A 26563-nucleotide genomic window follows, 5' to 3' on the forward strand; every position below is an offset into this window, starting at 1 on the left:
TGACTCTGGGTCAGCCTCAGTCAGTCACTGGATTTAAAAAGTGCCATTCACAGAGTCAGAGGGTGGAAAAGATGGAGTTTGCACTGCATGGTGGCAGGTGGAGTAATGAAGCTGAAATTAGCGTCAGGTCTCTCTCCTTCGAGGCCAGGCATCTAATGCTCACTACATGTGTACAGAGGGCACCAACTATGTCCAAGCTGGCCCTGGGCACACGGGCAAAATGCAGGAGCTACAGTACTAACAGCAACATGTAATTCCTTCAGAGTGAGAGCCAGGAGCACAAACGTCATTACATTCATTGTTAAAGGTAAAAACGATGGGCAGTATAATGATGTCATTCTTCAGCTGCCCAAAAGGGCAGAAGGAAGCGTTGCATCATCTATTTGAAGCAATCGCTCTTCCTACAACACCTCTATAAACTTCGTGGCTCCAAGGTAGCACGCGTGCCGCATGTAACGCAGCTCATAAATGGGGAATGGTGGTTGGCTCCTGTGTGTCCAAGATGCAGTATGCGGAGCTAAGTAACCAAGCTAGTCCCTCTGCTATAAATTATAATTTGTTACAAAATGTGGTTATGGCTCTCTTCTGTGTCTGTACACAGGTGAAGAGCAGGATCACAAGTGTGCTCCAGAAATGAAAGTGTACGCGCTTCTATTTCATGGCATTCATCAAAATAAGTGTAAGGAATTGGGTTATTAGGATTAGTTGTGCTAGATGCGAGTCCTGCGCATGTGATAGGACCACAATTGGCTCTTTGCTGGGAACCAAATACCCCATTGTAGCACTTGACTCTCTCAGGGTAGTGAAGCAGAGCAGTCTAAGGCTTACTTAAGGGAGGTGGTGTGGGCTATTAACTTCCATTTTCTGGCACGCAACAGAGTCACTGAAAAAATTGTCTAGTCAGTACTTTTGCTTTGAAAAAATAAAAGTGCATTTATCACACACCCTACTATTTATCATGCATTAATTGACAAATATATATATATATCAGATAGATGAAAAATTATTTGACATTCTGAAATCACATATGACCTATAGTGGGTCATTACGATCCCCATAATCACTATACCACCCACCTGTACCAGATGGAAATGTTCAAAATAAAATGTCAGATTATTTGTTGTACACCTTTAGGCCACGTAATGTACCCATAGGACCAACCACTAGTGGTCCCTGCAGGCCCGAGCTAAAGATCAAAAGTTCCAGCCTAGCAAGACTTTAAAAAAATGAGCTTTCCTGCATGTTGTAATTGTAATGCCCCTTCAAACTTGGGGAAGTTTTTCTTATGCAAATCGTGGGGGCTTTTTGCAATCTTTGCAGCCCCCAACAAGTCACCCAGCATCATTGGTGGTGCTCCTGCCCCCTATTTAGTACACCACGTAGAAAAAGAACTAGGCAACTCAGCCCATTCAGGGCATTTTGAGTGCTGCTCTGTGGAGCCATGAGTATTTAATGAGCGGCTACCGCCACTTCAGTTTTCTGTGTGGTCATAAGTCTCCTGTTTCCCTTTGTGTGCTTTTTAATTGGGTGCCCCAGTCCCACCAAACAGGCCTCATGGCCTCCAAAGGGCACACTTTACAGAGAGCTCATTTTCCTGCCTCCTTGTGCCAGTTTGCTCTTCTCCTGGTGCCCCCTTCTGCTAATGTGGGAGCATCTTGTGCAGCCCCTCCTGCCCAAACCCCCAAGCCACAGAGACGTCTGGCTGTTGTACAGGGCACTTAGGGTGGCAGTGTAGTCTAGATCCTCCCCCAACTAGTCCTCAAGTGACCTAAGGGGGCCAGTGCCACTGACCATAGAGAGACCCAAAATTGGCAGTAGACGTATAGTGCATGTTTGACATAATCTAGTCCAGGGGGCAGCTGGAGACAAAGTCTTTAGCAGGGCATTGGGTGGCTTCTCCTTCCATCTGTCCATGATTATTCCATCATCTCCTTCCAGGTCGAGGATCTTGCTCACTGTCTCTTCCTTATGAAGGGGTTTATAAGTATGGGTGCAAAATTCTAGATGCCAGGCACCCTTGATAATCCTTGGATACCACATCATCCCTTTACCACTGTCCCTACCCTAGTGCATATCATTGTAGGGCAATCCAATATGGCCGAATCCTTTTTCCCTGTGCGTAGCTCCTGTGCTCACACAGAGGTGTGCCATAGAAATGAGCAGCCCCTCCTCTGTGGTCACTTCAGACCAATTCTGGGGCAACTCCCACTGGTTTTGGAGCTGAGTTGGCTAGAGGGACAAACGAAAGGACAGACCTAGGGTCAGATTCATCGGCTTGTCACAGGGTAGGCCTCTTTAACATGTAACTTGTTCTTGGGTACAGCACCAGGCCATCATGTGAAAAGAAGGCCAGCATCTCCCCATACCAAAGCCCTTTATCCTCTGTCTGAGAGCACGCCACATCCCACCACTGGGGCGCCATCCAGCTTACAGTTGAATATGTTCCAGCATTAGGCAGGAAAATTGTATCTTTTTTAAATAATCTGTTGCTTAATGGTTATAAAATGTTAGATTTTTACTATTAAATTGGATTTAGAATAAATATAAAATGAAGTATTGAAATTTGAATTACTTTTCTACCAGCTACCAATCTCAATTTAGCATTTATCAGATGTAAGAATGTACCCCAGTATTTTCCATTCATAACAACTAGCCTTGCTAAAGTATTTCACTGTAAGGACATGTTCAACATTAACTTTTACATGTCCTACTTTTAAATACCTTGTACCCTGCCTTTACGGGCAGTACGCAGGCGTAGGGGTGGCTGCATTTCAAAGGACGTTTTAGGGCTGTCAAAAGGGGTTATATTGCCAGGTCAAATTTGCAGTTGAAATCTGCCACAGGCATGATACCTGTGTGCAGCTACCATGCTAGGCATGACTGTAGTCTCTTGCGTCCAGCCCGCACACATGCACACACCCATGTGCACACATGTTCAGGTATAACTCGCCCTATGCCTCGTACCCTAGCTGTGCTGAGGTGGCCTTATCTTAAAAGACAGACATTGCTGGTAAACACGCTCAGTCAAATTACCATGAAATTACTGAGAGTGAGATTCAGGTACTGAAACTCACCCACAGTAGAGGTCCAACAACCAACCCGGTGATCAAAAGCAGAAAATAATTGATGTACTAAATGAGAGGAATACATTTGCATCAATAAACAACTTATCTTTAAAGTTAGGCCAGCAGCAAGTTATTAAAACAAAGAAAACTATAACGTTAACTGTTGTTCTGGGTAATGCCTTTCTTGCTATCATTAAATCACTTTGACCAAAGAACATAATTAGCATCAGCCTGAGGCTGTGCAAAAAACAGAACAAACATATCCTTCCCAAACTAATGTTTTTGAATTGGTAAGCTGATAATTCTGTGCCTGCTATTACAACTTTTTTAATCATTCTTGATTTCTGGTTTATAGAGTGATAATAAATGTTGGGAATTTTACAGGGATTTGTGCAGCAGCTTCATTTAAATTACAGAGTAATTATTTGAGTATTTGCAGTACACACATTTTGCATCCAGAACATTTTGTGTCCGTGTTACATAATGTGTAATAGTCAATTCGGAAAAAAGCTGCACGAAAGGAAATCTGGAAATATAGGACAGAAAGTTGGGGCTGCATGATAATTGAATTGTCGTTTCCCAACTGGGCTAAATATTAATTATTGACAATTTATTTGTATTGTTTTAAGCTTTATTTTTTCAGTTTAAAACAACAACTAAGTGGTTGTACACATACATCAGTAGTACCATCTCAACATAGGTTCCATCAAATAGTATATTCCAATGATGCAACAATCATGAACATTCGTTAAAAATATTGACAAAGTTAATAGGTCTGACACTTGTGCACTTCATGGACATAAACATAACATAAACACTCGGAATTGTAGAGTGCAGCTTATCACCCCTGAGGGTATCCAGGAGCTCTCCATAGGCATAGGGAGATTACGTGTTTTCCTCAGAATCACAGAATGTTGTGCATCAGCGAGACTCGAACCCGGATCCCCAGCTGCGAAGTCGGCAGCTGTGGGCGTTATGCCACACACATTCATTTCATTTCATTTTGTCTTTATTATCGATAAAATTTCATCATAAAAGACATTTGCATACATTTAGAAATACAAAAAACAGATATTAAAAACATAACCAAAAAAAAAACACAATAATGGTCATTCAGAGACACAACATCGCACAAGTAGTCTATTACCTCCTATTCCTGATTATCCATACCCAGCCTAAAAATTTGGCCACAGCAACAACAACACATTCGCCAGTATCAAATCTCAAAATGCTAAGGGCTGCAAACCCCTGTCTAGTTCCCAGATTACGGCAAATGGGTTTCAGCCATTTGGCCCTAGGGGCGGCATAAGCCGGGCAGGCAAAGAATATGTGCCCTACTGAATCAACACAATCTGGGCACCAGCTACAAAACTCAGAAGACCCGCCCTTCCATTTTTTAGTGAATGATTTAGTTGGTGAAGTGCCGACCCTGAATTGGTGATAAAGTTTCCTATCACTAGGCTTGGAGATAATGTCCCAGTAGGCTTCAAGGGAAGAAACTGTTTTATGTTCATAAAACCTGCCGGACAAAGACTCTACAGGAACTAGGGAGGATTGTTTTTGTAAAACCATTGACCAATAAAGATTTTTAAAATCTTTCTTGGATGGGAAAGGGTTGGCACCTGGGTCAGTCCAAAGCATTCCTAAACCCATAGATTCCAATAGTAATCTAACTTGCCTGAACCCTGTGATGTTATCAGAACCTAAAATGGAGCGGACATCTAGAAATGCCTTGGCATAGGGACCTAATTCCGGTGTCGTCCAAAGTCTCCTCCAAAAAGCCAAGGATTTGAACCTTGCGATGTCATCGAAGGGATGGCATCCAAGGTCCATCAAAAGCGGTTTCAGTGGGGTAGAACAGGGGAGGCCCGTAAGCTTTCTAAGAAATTTATATTGTGCTTTAACCAAGGAAGAAAGATCGTCGAAGCCCCAGAGTTCAGCACCATAAAGAATGGCTGAATTTATCCTAGCATTGTAGATTTTGATAGGAGGGCCTATCAATTTCATCTGTGACTGCCTCTGATCCTTAACCAAGCAACCAGAAAGTTGAGCAAATTTCAAAGAGAGAACATCTATTTGTGGCCTCCAATTCAGCTTGTTTTCAAATGCTACCCCCAAATAGGTCATGATGTTAGTTCGTTCAAGTGTGTCATTGTTCATGAGCACATGGCCTTTCACATGTTTCCCTTTGTTAAAAACCATATATTTGGTTTTGGAAACATTAACTAGAAGGTCAAAGTCAGAACAAAAATTGGCAAACACATTCAAAGCCGTCTGCAATCCAGACAAAGTCTGGGATAAAAGTAGGGTGTCATCAGCAAACATAAGGAGGGGTATTTTGGAACCACCCAACGTGGGGGCGTCCGTAGAGGTAGAAGAAAAATATTGCACAACTCTATTTATAAAAAGCAGAAATAGAGTAGGCGCAAGGACGCACCCTTGCCTGACGCCCCTACTAACTTTGAATCTTTCTGTGACCTGGCCTTGATTTCCCCATCTAATTTGGGAAAAGTTGTTTTCGTGCAATCTAATAATGATGTTTAAAAGATCATCTGGCATCCCAAGCACCGCTAATGCTTCCCAGAGTTTGGTCCTGTTGACTAGGTCAAAAGCTGACCGAAGATCTACGAAAGCGGCATATATTGTTCCACCACAGAGATATACCATTTTCCAGACAATCAGTTCGAATTTGAATGCCTGGTCTATGGTACTAGTACAGGACCTAAAACCGGCCTGCAGGGGCGAGATAATATCGTCCTGCTCGATCCATGACTGGATCCTTGCCAGGATCATTCTTGCAATAGTCTTTTGGACTGAGTCGATAAGACTAATTGGACGATAGTTCCCCGGGCAGGAGCGATCGCCTTTTTTAAAAATAGGTAGAATCTCGGCGCCCTTCCAAGATTCCGGAATGGCAGCCCCCTTGACTATGGCATTAGCCAAGAAAGCAATATAAGGCACCCAAATGCCAAGGTCAGATTTAAAAAGGTTCGCAGGGACACAATCAATTCCTGGAGCCTTGCCACCAGGCACCTTTGAAAGAGCAGTCTTGACCTCTTCATCCTCAAATTTGAAGTTTGGAGAAATGGTCAAATCCCTACTAAATAGAAGAACGGGGGCCTCAGCCAGATTAATGGCCGAAAACTGAGATTCGTAGTGTGATACCCATATGTCCGGGGGTACATTGTTAGAGGGAGCCTGCATACTCGGATAGTTGCCCCACTTCAAAATATGCCAAAACATTGTTAAGTTCCTATGTTTACAGGCCGCCAAAAGATCATTCCAGTGGTCATTGTCCCAATCTTGCTTAGCTTGTATTTTGGCCTTATTATAGTCTTTCCTGGCAGATCTAATAATTGCCTGATATTTAGTATTAATGGCTATTTTCAGTTTACTATAAGACGCCCGACAAGCTTTGGTATACCAAGAACTTGGTTTTAGGGTGGAAGGTTTCTTGGCCTTGCAAGGTTTTGAAAAAAGGGACTTGAGGCCTGAAAATAGGGTTACATGAATGGTAGTAGTTTCACCAACAACATCCTCCAGGTTCCGAAGGGACTGCAGATCTTCCAACGCACAGGAAACTTTTTGACTGATCTCAAAAACTACTGCACTATCAAGGGCAACTTTTTCCCAACGCACTCTCCGCTGGTTGTTGGTAAGGAGAACATCTGCTGTCACTAACTCAGATTGTGGGTTTCTGTGGTCAGGGCAAAGCAGGAATGTCAAGACTAGGGGATTATGGTCACTCTCCGGGCGGTCTAAAACCATCATATCGCATAGAGAGGACCAGAACTCCACTTTAATTAAAGCGTAGTCGATTCTACTACTACGACCACGACCATCAGAGAAAGTCACCTTGCCATTTTTATCAGATGGAGTGCGACCATTAGCAGCCCGAAAGCCACGTTCCATACAAAGACTCATGCACTGAACAGCGGACTCAGTCCACCGCTTAATGGGTGGAAGGTCTAGAAAGGGGATGTTCAAAATGGTATCCACATCCAAAGTGAGTGATTCCCAAGCGGGGTGCATTGGCTCAAAACAACAATTTAGGTCACCCACTATTACCACATTTATGCTTGGATCGACAGTATCCAAAAACCCATCCAGTTGTAGAAAGGTGCTTGAGCCACGCCCACCTGGAAGGCCCCTATTATATACATTTATAATCAACATTTTGGGGTCATTATTGTGTTGCAAGGAGACGATCAGTAAATCGGGGCTATCAATGGCCATTTCGGTAAGGCTATACCCGAGGGTTTGCCTAACCCATATGCAGAGTCCCCCCGAAGGACGGCCCCTTAGGCCACTAGATGCCCCCTTAAAAAAGTTCACATACCCAGGGAAATAAATAGGATCCACAGCCCACGTTTCCTGAAAAACAAGGATATCGTGGGTGGTTACCCAAACAGACCAGTCCTCCGTGGAGATTTTACTCCGGAGACCGGCAATGTTCCATGAAGCCAGGGTAAGGGGGGGGAGCTGGACATTGCAGGTGACAACAAAGAGAGTGGGGACCGCGGGACTGCATGGTAGGAAACACTAATATCAAGTGCCATACTATCAGTCTCAAGAACACAGGAAACAGTGGACGTGGTTGCTGGTTTAGCAATAAGCGACACACCCACGCAAGGTGTCCGCTCAGTTCTTTGTATGTTGCCAGTTGAATAACTGGAAGACGGAAAATTATCATGACACGCCAGGGCGGGTGGAAGAAGATCTAGATTGCTAGGGGGGGCTATAACAGGGTCACAAACAGGATCCGAAAGCAAAGCAACCGGCCCCGAAAATACCCTCCTAGACTCACCCCAACTAACAAACCCAGGATAAACAAAGTCATCTGAAACCTTAAACACACTACCCTGGTTATGACAATTAATGAATGGTCAATCGACCCCATCCAAATTATTCAAAGGGGCAAAGGAGTTAAACAATGGAAGGTGAAAATCTAAACCTGGCTGGCGGAAAGAACCCCTATTGACCCTTTCCCAGCCAGGTACCACATCACCAGATATAACACGTTGGCCAAGAGGGTAAAAATATGACAAATCCAGGGTGATTATTCCAGTGACATTCGTAGTATTAGGAAGGGAGTATATATGGGTCACCACCTTAGGATCCCGGAAATTAATAATCACACAATCACCCTCCACTCTTTTAACCCCCTTACCCAACCAACACACCCTACGGACAGTAAGAATTTCAGCACAAAGTCTAGCCGGTAGTGGCCTATAACGATTTAACCAATGAATTACTTTATTCTTCAACACACTATGAGATTCAGTCTTGACCTGCAGGAGCCTGGGAACGCCCGCCATAATGACTGTGTATGGATTCGACTCCGGGGGGAGATTTATACAGGGAAATTTAAAAAAGAGACTGTCGTCCTCAGTATTAAATTGTCCAGTTGCAGAGTTGCTCGAATTAGTAACAGCATTGCTAACTGGATCGACAGTCATGGCGAGAGTAGGTGGAGTATGAGATACTTCCGCAACATGTACATTAGGAACAGATAGATCAGAGGAGGATGCGCTAACCTGGGGGGTGGTGCCACTAGAAACAACCCCTACTTCAAGAGCAGTATCAGGAGTTAATGAAATCTTAGGGACAGATTGTGTCACCATGATCTTCTCCATTAGGGACGAATTAGACAACACCATACTCTCTAATTTCTCTAGAGAAGTAGAAAGACGATTAACTCTCTCGTAAAGGGGTAGAAAAAAAGATTTAAGTAGTTGCTCTAAAGATTCAAGATGTCCAAGGGATAGGGGAGTATGGGATGGCGTGGGACACCCAACAGTAGTGAGGGTGTCACGGGACAAATTGGGGAAAGGGGAGAGACAAGGATTTACAGGTTTGGACAATTTGGACACTTTAGCACGTTTACCCCTAGGGTGCGCTCCCCCGCATTTTCTTTTCCTATTGATGGACGGAAATTTACCACCCGGAATCGTAGTATCGTCACCGGGCTGCTTATTAGTAAGCAGCGAGTGGTTATCACTCGTATTAGAAGGCTGACCACAGGGTTCAGAAATATTGATAATAGCAGGAGAGTTATCCAACGAACTCAAGGTTTGAGGGGCCACTGACCCAAGCTCGTTGTTACCTGGTTGGTCGATGAGTGTTTGGGGTGACCTAAAATCAGGGGAGGTAGCTACCATAATATTACCAAGAGACGATCTCTTAGCAGAAATTTCTAAGGACAATCTTTTTTCCGTCAGGATAATTTCCTGTTCAAGAACCCTAGCTGCTCTCGTAATAAAATTGTCCAGGGTCCCTGTAACACGACCCACAGTACTGTCCTGCGTGAACTTCCTACCAGACCTTAAGGATGACCTTCTTAGAGAAGAAGAGCACACAGAACCGGGGGCGGCCGGGGAAGAAGTGCACGGGAAAGAATCTAAAAGCACTTGATAAACAGTGAAGGTATTACAGCAACTGCAGCAACTGGCTAACAATCTACAAGTAATAAAAGGGTAATTCCCGCTAGCACAACCGTTCGTGTGGCATAAGCAGTGACACCCCTATGAATATAGACCTGTCCCGTCCACGGCCGTCCACGAACGGCCACAAATGGCCCGCTCTTTGCCCGGTCTTCGCCCCGTGCTACGTCCCGCGCGCGTACCGCTAGCGCGTTCGGGCGGGGTATAACAAAAGAACAGAAGGGCAAGAGGGGGCGGGGCCGTGAAGAGGAACCAGGTGAGTCCGATCAGCTGGGCGCTGAGCACCGTGGTCCTCGCAGTCCCGCAGCAGTGCGATACAGCAGCCTTCCCCCTTCTAGCAGCAAAGCGTCCTGGCAGGTCCTTAGGCAGTGGGAGACGCACAGAGAATGAAGACCAGCCGAGCGGCTCCCGCGAAGCGGGGGCCGCGAGGCGTTGCGTGGTTGGTGGAGGCAGGAACGGGAAGAGGAACCAGGTGAGTCCGATCAGCTGGGCGCTGAGCACCGTGGTCCTCGCAGTCCCGCAGCAGTGTGATACAGCAGCCTTCCCCCTTCTAGCAGCAAAGCGTCCTGGCAGGTCCTTAGGCAGTGGGAGACACCCATTCAACATGCAGGCACGTATGCACACACTAAAAACACGTCTTCAGCAATCATACACAATAATTCCAATGTACGTACATTAATGAGCACACAGCCGATTCATATTTTTAATTATACACAACGAAAAAATCATATCAACACCAGTGTGCCATACAGGCACCCATTTACATCCAAGTAAATCACAAATGCAAACAGACAGCAGACATATAGGTACACATACATTCACTGCCTACATGCACAGAAGCATAGTCACACATGCACAGGTGGGAACATAATGTATGTTTGTGGCTGAACAATGGAAGGATATTTGTAAGTAAATACATGAATGTCTGGATGACTGCAGGAATGTTGTTGGATAAATGGATGCTTACATAATTGTTTTGGAAGTAGATATGGATGAAAGATGAGTATTCAGATTGAAGGAAGGATGTGTATTTGTGAATGGGTGGGTGAATGGACAGACTGGTAAATAAATGCCTTGATGTGTAAGGTTTATTCACCCATCCATCCTTCCTTGACACTCACTTATCAATGTGTTCACCCAGTTATCAAACTATCAATCAGGGCACCATTACCTGTTCATCCATAAGTGCATGTGAATGTTATGTCATGTTACTCATACTAGCGCAAGTACACTGGACTGTTTCATGGCACTAGGGTAACAGAAAAACTGCAAGTTACATATTATTTAAACACATGCTAATCTGAAAAGCCAGGTCTTTAGAAGTGTCCTGAATCTGGGGGCCGACCTGCTATCAGGAGGGAGGGCGCTCCATATTCTAGGGGCAAGGACCGAGAATCTGGAACTGCCAAGTATCTTTTTTGCAAAAGTGATGAATGGTGAGAAGGTTCAAATGCAAAGACCTCAGGTTGGTGGGAGTGAATTATTGAATACAAGGGCTACTATTCTGAAGTGATTTAAAGATAAGGCAACCGGCGTTGAAGATAGAGCGCTGTTCTTCTTGCAGCCAGTGCAAATAACTCAGCAGGGGGGTAATGTGGTAGTTTGTACAAGTTGAATGATGGATTCCATCACATTTGAGTCTCACCCCCTAAGTGTCACTCACTATAGGCTCTTCTTTCATGGATAGGGAAAGCTAACTGCCAGTGGCCCTCTTCTAAGATAAGGTCCACTGCTTTTCAGCTAGGGTAAGAGATTCTGGGCTGATTGCACATGAGCATGTGCATATTTGTGCACATGTGTGCAGGTGAATCTTGTGAGACTAGCGTCTAACTCAGCTCGGTGCCTGCGCAAGGTAACCTGTCACAGAGGGGACCCTTAATGGATTGGTGCTGGCGTGGACAGGGCTTATAATATGCGCTGGTACATCTTTAGTGCTTTCCTCACATTAGAGGATTGCTTAACTGTATTATACATTATTGACGCAATCTGCACACACCCACAGTCTCACCATGGTTTGGTCTTGAGACTTGATTGATACACCAATATTATGGAAAGTCAGAATCCTGAATGCAGATCTGACATTGATTTCCACATAAATGCACTTCTTGTGGCACTTCAAGATTAAATATTTTTCTGTGTCTGAGTTTGCGATTGGATTCTGGCCCTTGAATTACTCTGCTAGGCCACATTAATGTCTCTGCTAGCCATCTGGATGGTCAAATGCTTCCCCAGATAAAAAGACCATTTGCTAGCAATTAGGTCTGCTCCTCAGAGAGGAAAGGGTGGGAATGGAATCTGCATGTGCTAACTAGTTTATAGACTGCACCAGGCGCAGGAAAGTTCAACCCCATAGAAACAAAGAAGGATAGCCATACCTCTGGAACCAGTCACAAGAGGGGCTCTTCTTTGAAGTTTTGGAGGGAAGGGACCAGGCAGTTGTGGCAGATAGGGAAGGGCTTATTTCCTCAGAGACGGTCTTTCAATAGACCATTTGGTGACACCATCTTGGAAATTGCCAAAATGCTTTGCTGCAGGGAAGTTCAGGGGATAACTAAGAGCTCCTATTTATCCCCTGAACTTCCCAGAGTCTACCTGATCACATTCTCATAATACAGGGACAATGTTCTGGAAAATCTAGCACCTAGTAGGTAAGTGTTAGTAAAACGGTTGCGGTCATATATCAGCCCCAGAAGGTGATAAGCCCCTTGGGGTTGTCATTGTGAACCTTATTTCCAACTGCTTCATTTGATTACCTGTAAATGCAAGTCCTTTCTTTCCTGCAAAAATAGAAATGAATGGACAGTGAGTTTAATGTGTTATTCTTTGTATTATGCTCTATCTGAGTTTCCACCTTGTAAAGTAAACCTCGGCTACTCAACTTAGCTTCCTCATATGAGTCAAGAGCTTAAAGATTATCCAATTGATGTTTGATAGTATTGGTGGTCCTGGAATATGAGTGGTGAAAAAACTTCCACATTGGATCCAGCTTAGTAACCCATGAATCCTCCAGGACCCCCAATAACCTCACAAATCAATTAAGATGAACAAATCTACCCAAAATGGTTTCAATATTCTGAATGATTATAGAATGTATAGGTGATGTTCATTTAACATCTAAAATATACCACTTATTTTGTTGAAATTAGTCTATTGTACTAAGTGCAATACAGATTACCATTACTACTACCCCTCATTTTGCTGAAATGAATTAAATTAAACAAAACTCCAACAGGTCTGACCCACGTGTGCCCAAGGACCCACACATCAACATCGTTGGCTTTGCATACTTGTTATTACTGCTCTATGCACGAAATTAATGAATTCTATTTATAAATATAGCTTTCTAAACAGGGGATAGATGTTAAACGACAAGTTAGTTTAAATTGGAAATCACATTTAGTTAGAAAGTTGGTCAAAACAATGATTCTAAACAATTAGTATAGTTTCAAACTTCAGCTTACATAAAAGCTAACATGGTTATTTGCTTGTGGCTAGAACTGAAAGCCATCAATTGCATTCCTAATGTAGAAGCAAAGTATTTATCAATACGTGACTTCAGTAATCTTTCTACTCCACCCTATGTCATGTTAAATAATAACTTTTACATATATTTTTTAGCTACGATGTAAAGTTGTGCCTTTATAGCCTCCGCTTAAAAGGACTTCCTCTTCTGGATGCAGATCTGAGACAGGAGAAGAACGTGGTAAGTGAATATTGCTAAACCCTAATTGATGCAGTATAACTTTGATACCTGTTCTTTCAGGAATAATAAACACTTCCTATCATATTTGTGTTGTCTTATCTTTCTTTATAATCTCTGTTTTATATGGTAGTATTATATCCCTATATATTTTGCTTCTCGACCTCACACCATCATAATTTGTCTTTCTACCAAACGTCATTTAAAAAGCATAATACAAAGGGTAGAAAGATCTTTTCAGACATGTGCTGGCGTTAACATCAGTGGCAGCTCCTCCGCTAAGGCGGAGGAGCGTCACCCAACCACTATTTCAGCAGTGCAAAAAATAAAAATAAGTAACAGGACGTTAATATCATTTTATTTTTCTATGTGGGAGTGTGTTGCACAGCTCTATAGAGTACATGCCCAGCCTCCTCAGGCACTACCTGAGCATCCAAACAGGACGTTCAGACCAAGCGTTGTGATTGGCTGGGAGAGTCCGGAAGCCTGGGTGCTTCCGGTGCTTCCAGCACAGCAGAAGGAGGAGAGGTGTAAGCATCACCACCCTCTTTCCGATGCAGCTGCAACTAGTGCCATTCGTGTATTCTCTGATTTAGCCTTAACAAGCTTTTTACGTTTTGTGATTACTTTTTCTGCTGTTTATAAAGGATACTGGTGCAGAGTTATATTTGTTGATTGTTTTGAGAATGTTCTAATGCCCTGCCATCTATGTCTGAGCAAGAAAGGCAACACTGAGAAAAGTGAAGTGAGGGGTGAACATGTCCTATAGATGAGGCGTAGCTGGCCCTTGCAGAAGTTATATTCCCACAGCCACTAGTGGCCCCGAGGATCTGTTCGAAAGGGAGTTCCAGTAGTTCAGTTCGCACCGAGGTCATGCAATAATTCCCATTGCTGCTTACAGATGATGGCATTGAATGGCAAGTTGATTTGCAATTGTTCAACTTGCTATTTAGCCGTGAAGGTTCAATATTTGGTTGGTCATGCCAGTTCCAACTGTGATCTGTGGTAATGATGTGACATTTCACCTTTGCACTGCAGTAATACATTTGTTAATGTGTGTTCATTTGTACAATTGCTCCCAAAAACTTGTTATTTCATTTATTTTTGCTGACAGGACATAAATATATTGAACATCAGAAACTCACGTGACCACTATTCGACTGCACTCCCAAAGAAATATTCTGGTTCCCAGTGACCTGCAGCAGATCATGTGCTCTTTTCATGTTCTCCTGCTCCTTTAATAGTGGACACCTTTTCCCCGTTTTCAATACATCCATTAATTTTTCTATTATTTTATATTAATCATGCATGTGTTAACTGCTATACTTCTTATCTCGAATATATATGGTTTTATACATCCTGCTCAATCATTTTATTCTCTTACCATATTGAAATTCAGACCCACAACTAGAAAGAGGCTTTCAAGGAGTAAATTTTAAATTCAGATTTTCTGTTCTTGGGTTCTTGATTTCTTAAAAGCTCAGACTGCACTGACGTTTCCCAAAGATCAATTACTCAAGGGAAATCTTTTAAGGGCTGGTTTCCTTTTCTTCAAAGTATTATATGCGTTAATGGCAAAGAAGCTTATGTTTTTTTACCAATCTTGTAGTACAGCAACCCGCATTTATAGCTACATGTCTTGAGTGGGATAGTGGCATTGGCAGTTCTACCCCTTATTCTGTATTGTTTCTTTACCCACAGATGTTTGTTCAAGTTATACGATTGTATTTCACTGATTTATTGATGAACAAGAAGATTGATAGAGAATTTTTCCTCAATGTCCTTTCCACATTAGAGGCGGTAAGTCCCATGTGTTTAATAACATTAATTAATGTTGGTTGCAACACAGTATTTCAATGGCAAAAAAATAATTTTTTTCAATATTATTGCATCTTTTATATCCAGTGTTTGGAATGTTAAAAACACCCTACTTTTTCTGAAAAATCAATTAAATAATTTGTTTCACGTAAAATGAATTTTGTTCGAGTGTATGCCCTAAAGCTCCCAAACGAAATAAAATTAGTCGTGGAAGGGCACTGAGAGGATAACAGTCAATGTTTTAACCATAACATATTTTAATGAATTTTCACAAACGTATTATATATTTATAACTAGGATATCCTATAATTTATTTTTGAGTTCAGGCCTGCACAGCACCTTCTGTATCCTACTAGAGAATTCAGAGAGCTTGCTTGAAAAGCTGAAAACAAAATTAATGTGGTCAGAACTTGAGCTTCCATTAGAGATGTAAGACAACAGCCTTAGTATTTCAATTCAAATACACTTTGCATTGAGACAGATATTACATGCAGCATTGGTAAGTTTCCTATTTTTCATATACATTTGTAAACTAAACTTCCAAAATAGAGCTCTTCTCCACTAGGAACGCTTATACCATATCAATCCCTGGCTGTTCAAACTGTCGAGGAGAATAGAGCTGACTCCAATGCCGGCACACAGGTAGTTGAGGAGCTAGGGACGGTGGGACTGTAATGCTATCAGGCACTACTCACCTTAAAAGCCATGCGTTCCCTGCTTGGAGCCGGGACACTGAGAAAATAAATACTTAGAAAGACACAACCCAGTCATATGAAAGGCAGTGCTGTGGGCCAAGACAGTTGTGAGCATTGACTCGAGCAATCTTATGCATGCATAACAATGCTCATATTTGGGAAAAGTGGCGTCCCAGGAATTGCAGAGGCACAACCATTGAGCGACAGATATCCCACATGACCCCCCCATAATTTCTTTTATTTTCACCCTAAGTCTGCTTGGATATGAATCCATGGCCCTAGGAGAGTTTCCCCTCATCTCAAGAACTCCTGAAGCAGAAACAGTTGGTCTTAGTCCTTTGATTCTGGTTCTTGTGGCTGCTTTTTAAATAATACAAAGTTTGAAGAAAGACTCATAGGCTGCACAGTATTGACCATTGAAATCTTTATTGAAATTTACATTAATACCTTATGGCGTGTATTGTGTTTTCTCTATAGAATATTGCTTTTAGTTATGGTGGTGCTACCCCTGTAAAGTTAGTAGACCTGACTCATAATAACTTCACCAGCTGAGTTGTGATGGTCATATGGAGGCTATTTTGGTTCTAGAATTTAGGACATGCTGGTGCCCAGTACGTTAAAGGTGATTCCTGAACAGAGTTCCCAGGGTGCAATTAATGGTTTACAATGCACCCTGTCCTATGGGTTACCTAGTGCCTACTTTAGGGGTGACGTATATGCAATAAAAGGTGAGTTTAAGGCTTGGCAATGAGGTTGCAATGGCGGGCCTACAACATGTTTTAAGAGGTTACTTAAGTGGGTGGCACAATAAATGCTGCAGGCCCACTAGCATTTATTTTACAGGCCCTCGGTATATGATATTCACTCTATAAGGGACTTTTAAGTAAATTAAATATGTCATCATGTGTAAGCCAATTTTAACATGTTAAGGGGAGAGATCACAAACACTTTAGCACTGGTTAGCAGTGGTAAAGTGCACAGAGTTCTAAGGCAGACAAAAATGAATTCTTCAAACATAGGAGGATTGTGAGTGGGGGGGTTGGGGTGGAGTGAGAGAGAGAGCGAGAGAGAGAGAGATAGAGCGAACGAACAATCACATCCATGTGATTTATGGAATATGAAAGCTTCCCATTAATTGATACAATTATTTTAGAGAAATGCACATAGGATATAAAAACACACCAAACTCAGTCACCCGCTTCTATGTATTTTCTGCTTTGTGGGGAGAGACACAACAGGAACTGTGGGAGCAATGCCCACACTCAGCCACCTCTAAGTCGATGCTTTTATCTCATTGAGTTGTTGACAAACATGTTTATTTTATATTTTTGTCTGTCAGCCTATAAGCAGCCTATAAGTAGGCTGTCCGGTTGATGGAGGACACTGGTGGGACAAAGTTGGGTGTTCTTCTCCTCTTTTTCAAGTGTAATTTCCTTCAAATTTTTGTAGAATTAGTCTTTTGCTTGTAAATTCAAAATCTTCACTTCAGGTATGCAGGAAACAGTGCACGCAGGGTTTTTTTTTATCCAGATCGTCGCCAATGTTGCAATCAAAGATGATATCGAGGTGGTAGATCCAAGTTGATGTTTATTAGTTGATTACAGGATGGTAGTTACATAGTAGATGAGTTAGATCAGGTAGATATATGGTCCCACCAGGAACTGCATCTCTGCTGCTCAGCCCACTCTCTCCAACTGTCATACCTCCCAGTCAGCCAGGCACACCAACATTCCATACAAACATCATGCATTCCATCATTCCATTCACATACCCATGCATACTGGCTAAGCAGCAAGAAATGTAGATACAACAGTCTGAGTCATGATATTCACTTGACATTCACCAAACCTTGCCTCACCAAGATCAAAGAAAGACATCTAGTTTGTCAAAAAATGTACCGTTTTCAAACAGAGTTAGTTATACCCAAAACTCACTGAGCCCTAAAATGCTTCCAGGCTCTCGAATTTGTCAATGCCAATTCATATATTTATTGCAGTACGAATTGTACTACTTTCTCTCACCAAGCAACTAAGATGCTGTCCTGTTGCATCCACAGCCTCATTATCTATGTGCTACAATGATGAATTAAGCCATGTTGTTTCTGCAGCAAACCATTTTGAGAATGGTGCATGCACAATCTTTGAGATTACTATAACAGTCACGGACACTGAACAGTAATGAGTTGGCTCTGTTTTAATGGAATGTAATCCTAGACCAGATCATTCCAGGAAACAATGCACACACTTGCATGTAATATTAAGGCATCTGAGCTGCAGCTCTTTGATTCAGCAGAGGTTGGAGGGCATTTGCACTAGCTCTGTACAATATTTATTCAAATTGATAGGGCTACCATGTGTTCCTGTAGGAGTGCCTGGTTACAAAGAAGTCCTTGCAAAATGTTCATGTCATCCAATACAATAAAAAGCTAACTGTATACATCTGATTATTTGAGTATCTAAAATATGATCATTCATGTCCGTTTATATATGATTTGGTGGTGCTCAAGATGAAAATATCCTGTGCAAATGGCACAGGTTATCACACTGCGTGCAAGGTGCCAATTGGTGTATCTCAAAAGTGAAATGCATATAAAGTTTGAGCTGAGAGTGGATACAGTTATTCAATGTGAAATATTATATTAAACATGGATGTAATTCAGTGAACCAAAGTGATAGTTCTGACATCTATGATACATAGAGGAAGAGTCAGTTTGTTGAGGAAGACAAAAGCGTGGAGCTGTGTGGTGGAATCATGCAAGATGATTTGTACGTTTGTGGTGATGTCACAGATTACTATACAGTTGCCAGTCAGAGTCTCGGTGGACGGGAGACCAGAGGAGAACATGGTTTTAGATGAGTGCAGGGCAGATTCTCCTTTAGGGCTCCGGGGTTGCATCCCCTGAAATTCCTTCACCTTCTTTTACAAATATTACATAGATCAATTTATTTAGAGATACAATAGTATCCCTAAACAAATTGATGTATTATGTCTGGGCTGTCTGTCCAAGGCTGCCTGCCCCGCCTCACTTTGAAGCACAAGACGGGAGCCAGACAGTAAGTCGACTTTCTGAACTGTGATGCACGACGCAGGGCTTACTGTTCTAAAGCCCTTCATTGCCATTGTAGTCTATGACAGTATCAACTATAGGCTAGTGATGATTTCAGTGTCATGGTTTCGGGCGCTGAAGTCTCCACCCGTGCGTGAGAGCAGCTGTCCGTCATTCACAGGCATAGATCCCACTCTTTCCCATTCATCACATGTAGGAGTTGATGCAAGCGTGTGTGATTTGGTGCCTTGTTCTCAGTAATGGTAAGTGTTAGAATGCTAATCTTCTGTTATATATATTGTGATGAGATCCTGTGCCACACCAACCTTCCCTACTACGACACCCCTGGACCTGACTGCATGTTGCTGCCCAGTTAGAAGTGGAGCTGCTGCATTTAATCCAAAAGACAAGCAGGCCAGGGTTTTTGGTCCTTTGTGAAGTTGATCCAAATAAAGCGCAAAGTGAGAGAAATGTGCTTACGGTAGACAGTTATCTGCTGTATGACATTAAAACTGATCCTATCTTCATGCCCTTAACAACATTAATTGCAAAAACATGGATTGATTTACGAACAATGAGTGTTAAAAATGATTTAGTTCCTCTCTTATTTCAAGTTTATACTTAATCTTGCCTTCCTCAAGAGTTAGCTATTTAATCATGTTGTGTTTCTGTATTATGTTTCAGTGCATACTTTGAGTGGTGCCAGGTGTTTATGAGGTGCTTTGATTGAGAGCTTTGACTCTAAAGCCAAAGCAAAGTGCCTGTCAGTGGGTTGGCCTCGCTGCAGAGCACCGTGAAGAATGATCATGTATTCCACTTGTAATTGCAGTTCTGTTAAAATGTGTGTGAAGAGCGTGCACAGATGGCAAAATATTTACAGCGCAAAAGAAAAAGGAAATAAAATGTTTAAATATAAGTTAGTGCAGTGTATGTTTGGAAGTGGTGAAGTGACGGAGATGCGAGGAAGTGCATTCAGTGAAGAGTGAAAAGAGGGTTCTGAAGAGGAAAGAGGTGGTTGAAGATGTGCAGATGGACGAGATGTTCAAAGAAAAAGGACATAAATATCTAACATAAAGCGCACATAACTGAAGCCAAAACTCCTTACACAGACCTCAATACTATTGAAATTTCAGAATTGAAATAGTTTGAAGGTTAATTATTTATAACAAATCCTTGTTGTTACTCATTTATCTTAAACAACCATTGACAAAGCCAATCGTACTGGCAGGTTTTAGGTGTTGGTCAGTTGTTGTGTTGTATATCTGGATGCAATTGCATCTCATAGAGAAACCAAAATACCGGTCAGGTAGCACACTAGGAGAATCACAAATTAATTTGACATATTCCCTTTTAGAGAGCCCTCACATTTTGAATCCCACTTAAAGACTTGCCTTGACAAATTTCTATATGACTGATTGCAATTTGCAGGTGTGGGTCCTTACCGAAGCCTGGTTAGAGCATTTTCTTTCAAAGTTGATGCCGCATGCAGTGCAAGATACTGGGCAAGCACACACTTTAAAAGGCTGGAGTTGTCGCATTGTACAATTTGCACATTTCAGTAACTGCTGAAAATATGAATCCAGTAATATATAGGACAGTTTTTAATGTTTAAAATTTCAAGACTATACATTCCCACTGCTTTATAAGCCTTGCTTTATCACTATATTAATTTGCTTTAAAAAGCAGCATCTTTTCAATTTTTTTCTCTGGAGGAGGACCCAGCCTAGACCCCAGGTTTGCCCTTTAAGCTTGCTCATGTCGCTCACTACATATGTCATACCAAACTTTTATGCTCACCACTTTCAAATGTCATCAACCACCACTAGCTGAGGTAGAGAGCAGACTGAAAGTGGCATAGGTCAAGGAAGGTAGTTGTTTCAAGGAAGTTAAGTCAATGTTGTTTAGATCAGTGGTTGTTAACCTGTGGTCCGCGGGCCGCTGGGGGTCCACAAAGCCTACTCAGGAGGACCGTGACTGCTTACAAAATTAAATAATAATAGATTATTAAAGTGTGTATGAATAAAGAAGCAAAATGTAAAATTGAGAACTGTAAAATGTTCTGTAAAAGCAAAGAAATTTGAAATTTGATGCTAAAAGTTAAGTTTGTATCCTAAGATTGATTTGTGGGACCAGTTCAAAACCATCAAACGAAATACAGTATGGAATATGAGTAACCTCAATTGAATTTAGAAAAGCTCCCACATTCCTATTAACATTTTTTTTTTTTATTATTTGTTTGTGAATTACATATTCTATATTTTCATTTGTGTATTTGATGAATGCTTGTTTATATTGTTTTGTATTGTTATGTGGGGCAAATGATAAAAAATGCTTAGGCCAGGGACCCCGGCTTACAGTAATATCTCAATGGGGGCCCCGAGATTCCAATAATGATTAAGTGGGGGTTCACTTAAGTGAAAAGATTAAGGTCCCCTTTTTTAGGTTATTAAATGTAATTTGATTGTGTGTATTTTGTCATGTATGTTGGGATGCGGGGGTAGTTTTCCCTCTACTTTTTTGCTCTCCATTCTCCTGTTTTTGCTGGCCTTAGGACTCTGCACACTTTACCACTGCTAACCCGAGCTAAAGTCCATGTGCTTTCTCCCTAAACAATGATAACATTGGCTTTCACCCATTTGCTCATTTAATTTACTTGGAATTTCGTAGTAAAGTGGTAGTACATGTACCCAGAGTTTGTAAGTTAAATGCTACTAGTGGACCTGCAGCACTAATTGAACCATTAACTTGCGTAGCACTTTTAAAAATGTCTCAGGCCATTTCAGCCTGTGTGTGCAGTTTGTACCTGCCATTTTAATTCATATGTCACCCTTTGAATAGGCCCTAAACAGCCTATAGGGCAGGGAGCAGTGTATTTTAAAAAGTTAGACATGTACTTTGAACTTTTACATGTCCTGGTAGTAAAAAATTCTTAAATGTAATTTTCCACTAATGCAAGGCTTGCCTCTTCTGTAGGATAACCTTGGGTTGCCTTATTACATTTCATAAGTGATAACCTTTAATTGGGAGCAAGTAGAAAGGTCAAGTTCGTTGTTTAAAGAATTGTATTTTAAAACCCTCATTAATGGTAAAGTTGGATTTTAATACACTATTATCACTGTAGTTAGTGTGGTGCCATAGCCAGGAAGGCAAGGCATCTGTGCACTTTAAAGGCATGCCTCTAGAAGCTTTTTTCAACATCAAAGGCAAAACTGTGTATAAAAGAATGACCTCAGACACCAACTCTTTAGTACACTTCTCAACCTGTGGATACCAGGAAGAAAGACTGCTGTGCTGCTGCCAGGACTGTCACTCTGCTGGACTGCTGCTCTGAAGGAACTGCTGTGTTGACCTGCTGCCCTTTTGCCTGCTGCACTCTTGCCTAGGGAATAAAAAGTGGACCTGCAACTTCATCTTGAAACTAAGATCCCAGAGTGACTCAAAGCGCTAGTCTGCTGGCCTCCAGAACTGAGCCTCAGGCACATAAAAGGCACTCCCCCATGCAGATCCTGGACCTACCTGTAGCGGGTGCTGACCCCAGAGTGGTGTCACTCAGGCCCCATGGTGTAGATCACGGGTCCTTCAAATCAAGCTTTTGGGCAGTTCTCCACTGCAAGTTGGCCAGTTCATACTGAGACCATGCCATTCTCACCAGAATTCAGTGCGAGCTGCCGCCAGCCTGTCTCTTCACACAGTAGCATCGAGAAGTCATGTGGGACCACAAACGCAAAGTTCCAGCCTGCCAATCCACAAAGCCCAGCCTGCTCTTCTCACTATGCCGACTACCATCCTTGACGCTTTCCTTGTTCCTCGCAACCAGATCCAAAGGAAATGGGACTATTGGCACAAAACCTGAGAAGGTAGAACTTCAGCGGGAGCAATCTGTCTGCACCTGACCTATGCCCCATCACGATCGGCCTGAACTTCTGACTTTTACCCAGTTCAGCACAACCAGACAGCCGCGGTTGGCGGTTTAGGTGCTATTTTACAGTTCTTTAAAAATTCATAACTCCAGTTCTACTAATTATATTTTTTGCGTTTTGTTCTACTTCTATTTATTAAATTATTCTCTATTTTTCTAACCTGTTGTGGGATTTTTCTGAGTGGTGTTTTCACTGTTTTGCTGTTTGAAGTGTTGCACAAATACTTTACACAGTGCCTCTAAATTAAGCCAGGCTGCTTTGTGCCAAACTACCAGGGGTTGACAGAGGCTAATTTGGCTTTTGTTTGAGCCTTAACCTGACTAGGATTTTGGTAGCTGCTTGACCAGAGTTCACACTCTAGTAAACCAATAACCCAATTTCTAACATTGTCCCTAATTGATATGAGTAAAACATCAACCCCAAATAGAACAATGTTTTACCCCTACTTACGATGTTTCCAAAGTCTTGGAACTCCATTGTTTCAGTTGATCTGGACACGTTATCATTACATGAGACTTGCTAAAGTGGGTACATAGATCTAAATATTCCCTGAAAAACACAAAGGAGTCTAGCAGACTTTGCAGGTCTCTAGCAGTTCTATAAAATAAGACTGTATCATCAGCATATAATAAAGCCAGACCTGGACATCTGCGAACTAGCAGCATATCCTGCCCTTTCTCTACCAATGTCCTATCAAGGTGAGTAAGATGGAACATAAATAGGAATAGTGTTAGGAGACACCCCTGATGAAAATTTCTCTCTAGGTTGATTGAATGAATGCATACAAACAGCCCCTAAACTATATCTAAAAGAAGCCAACAATTTGGTATGCAGGTTGCATAAGAAAGAAATAATATGCCTTCAATCAAAGGCCATAAAGGTCATATGTAGCAAAACTTGCTTGGCTACTGTATGTTTAGTAATAATCAGCTAAAGATTCAGGCACTGATCCAGCGTCCCAAAACCAAATCTAAATCCATCTATACTGCAAGTCTGAGATATTGAGACTGTCACTAGTCCATATTGTTAGCATATTTAATAGTTTACATCTGATAACCTTGAAGACTGAGTCTAAAAAGGAAACTGGTCTGTACCGACAGAAATAATTTTATTACCTTTCTTAAACATAATCACTAGCCATGACCAGGAGGCGGTGATACCATGCTTCACAGCAGCATTAATGGTATAGGTAAGCGATGGGGCCCAGAAGTCAACATCCAATTTGTATAATTCAAAGAGTACTCCATGTGTTCGAGGTGCTTTATTTTTTGGGGTCAGAATTATCTTGGTGAGCCTTTGAACATAAGTTATTAAACCACCTAAATCACTCCTTACATTTTATTTCCCTGTTGAGGTTAGAATTTATTTTTCATATTTACAGATGGACTGAAATGAATACAGAATCAGAACTCTGGAAACATTCATCCAAGCAAACATCAAAATTGGAAAGACACTCTGCAATTAACCTTTTATGGACAGCATCAGGTGCTCTATCGGGCCATCATAACCTATTTCACTGGTCACAAAATCTCTCCCTGCGTAGCGTGACAAGGTCAGGTGCTTTTTGCCAGACAAGTGAAATATTAATTGGGTTATAATCACTAAAAAGAGTCCAGAAAGCCTTAAGATATCTTATGAACTAACAAAATGAGGTAGGAACAAAAATAAAGTTGAGACAAGATGAGCACTCTATTCCTGTAAAGGTAAGGAGTACTGTACCTGTAATGTAGCTTGACCCTAAGTCTACGCTAAGATTAAAATCATGAAAGACAGTATTGATAAATTCACTTTGTGGTGAGTGCTCAAATAGAGGCTCCCACTATGGAGTTATCACACCTTCAGAACTCATCTTTACACAGATGAAAATTTAAATTGCCCAAAACAGTTGAGAATTTATATTATGCTGTGTATTATCACTGTACAGAATAGATTTCAACGAATACAATTGCAATGGGAAAAATTGGAATTAAAACAATTGACAATCATCAAGATACCCAAATTTGGGGTCGATAATACAGTAGCTGACAAGTTAGACAATTTCATTTGAACCTCGCCTAATATGCAATTTGGCGATAGCTACTGGGATTTACAAACCACTTTTTGATCTTCCAGAGGTTGTAGGGACAGCAGGTGTAAATGCTGGTATAAAGCCATCAGGAAGAAAATTGCCCAAGTTTCCTGTAGACAATTTATATCAAATCTAATAATAAAATCAAGTCATTCTGAGTTCTCTTTCTTGTCTGATAAGCCTTCTATGTTCAGGTTCAGGATTGTTATAAACTATTGGGGCACAAGGACTCTGAAGCGTTAGGTATATTACTGAGAGTCACACTTGAAATAAGAACAGAAATAATGCTCCAGTAAATATTACAGTGGATAATAGGATAAAGTCAGTCATCATTATCCCAAGTAGTCAGTGCATCGAACGTGTACAGAGTAAAGTAAGGGGCAAAGTGTGCAAGGCTTGTAAACGAAACCCAGCGGCAATCCCTAAATTCTATTTGGAATAATTTCCTAACAAGCAAGTATAGACATTTTCTGACTGGCCAAATTTGGTTGGTTAAAATGTACAACTATACAATTGCCTTCTAAAGTCTTATTCCCTGTTAGCCAGTATTATCACAAACAGCGTTACTTCAGGTGGTAAGTTAAAAACTGTCAGCCTTGCAATAGATTCTCTAGCAGAAGCTTTCTTTGTCCTATCAACTCCTGGGTCACCAATAACTTTCCAAGGGCCTGTGGAGGGAACAAGATAAGGGCGAACAACAAAAGGGCTAATGGTCAAAAGTGTTTAAAGATTAATGCCACCGTGCCCCATGGGAGCATTCAGCCTACTAGTATTTTCAAGAGATCCTTTCCCATCTTAATTACTATGTAGCATGGTATTTGTTCCCAAATTAGAAGGTGCTGAGGACTTATGATCAGGCACATCAGGTAACCTGACCCTTGAATTTTCAGGATTCACAGATGGAACAAATTAAGCAACATGTCTATATGGTACCAGAAAGGAAAAAGACCGAGGTTTCTATCATCTCTACTCTTTTAGTCAACTTTTCAAAGGGGTTCATAAAAAGAGATACGTTTAATCTAAAACTGTTCAAAAAGGGGCTCCAGTACGTTAGCTTGCAAGATAGCGGGAAGCCCCTTAAAGATGAGTTCATTTTTCCAGTGCTCTTATTCACAGTCTTGTTTTTTTTCTTTTTGCTGGTGGGACTAATTCGGCCAAGTCCTCCGTTGAAGACTGATGAACTGCAGCTACAGCAGTTACACAGCTACACATCGAGTTAATGGTTGAGACTGTGTTCAAAGATAAAGCCATTCAGATTTCCTCCTGTGCCTGGTGCAGCAGTCACCTTCCAACTCGTTTAGACTGAGCTCTTCCTCTATAGGTATAATCTCCTCCCTGACAGCCCATACTGCAGATGTTAAAAGGAGTTGCATCTAGAGTCCTTTATGTCTATGAGAGTAGAATTAGCTTTCAGCTTCCTCATTCTTACAAATGTGTGATATAGTGATACAGACGAAGCGGACAGGCACGGACAGGCATGGTTTTTGGCTGAGCATATCCTGCACTGTGGCGAAAATAGGTGAGTGATATAGTGCCAACAAGAGTGTTGCCCCACCTCTCTGCTCTTTGACCTCCTGCAATGAGTGGGGCACTGTGGTCTGTGAAGTCCCTGTCCGCGACATCCTTCTCCAGCAAAATTGTGGCAAAATAGATGCTTTTTATAGTGACAAGTGTGTAGCGCCCCACCTGTCTGACCTTCTACAAGAAGTGGGGCACTGTGGTCTGTGTAGATCTTGGCCCCAAGAGAGCTCTCCTGCAAAGTTGCATCTTTACGATATCAAACAACAACACAGTATATAACAAACAAA

The 26563-nt window shown here is 41.8% G+C and overlaps 1 protein-coding gene across 2 annotated transcripts in view; it reads left to right on the forward strand.

The window, feature by feature from the left end:
• Positions 1-26563, forward strand: part of EVC (EvC ciliary complex subunit 1) — a 719388-nt gene that overhangs the window by 98202 nt on the left and 594623 nt on the right. For both annotated transcript variants that reach the window (XM_085642437.1, XM_085642438.1), the window contains exons 5-6: positions 13127-13211; positions 14910-15008. In XM_085642437.1, coding sequence (XP_085498563.1) covers positions 13127-13211; positions 14910-15008 — 184 coding nt within the window. The remainder of the gene's footprint in view (positions 1-13126; positions 13212-14909; positions 15009-26563) is intronic.

Source organism: Triturus cristatus, chromosome 2_2 (genome assembly GCF_964204655.1).
Source record: "Triturus cristatus chromosome 2_2, aTriCri1.1, whole genome shotgun sequence".
Taxonomy (NCBI): Eukaryota; Metazoa; Chordata; class Amphibia; order Caudata; family Salamandridae; genus Triturus; species Triturus cristatus.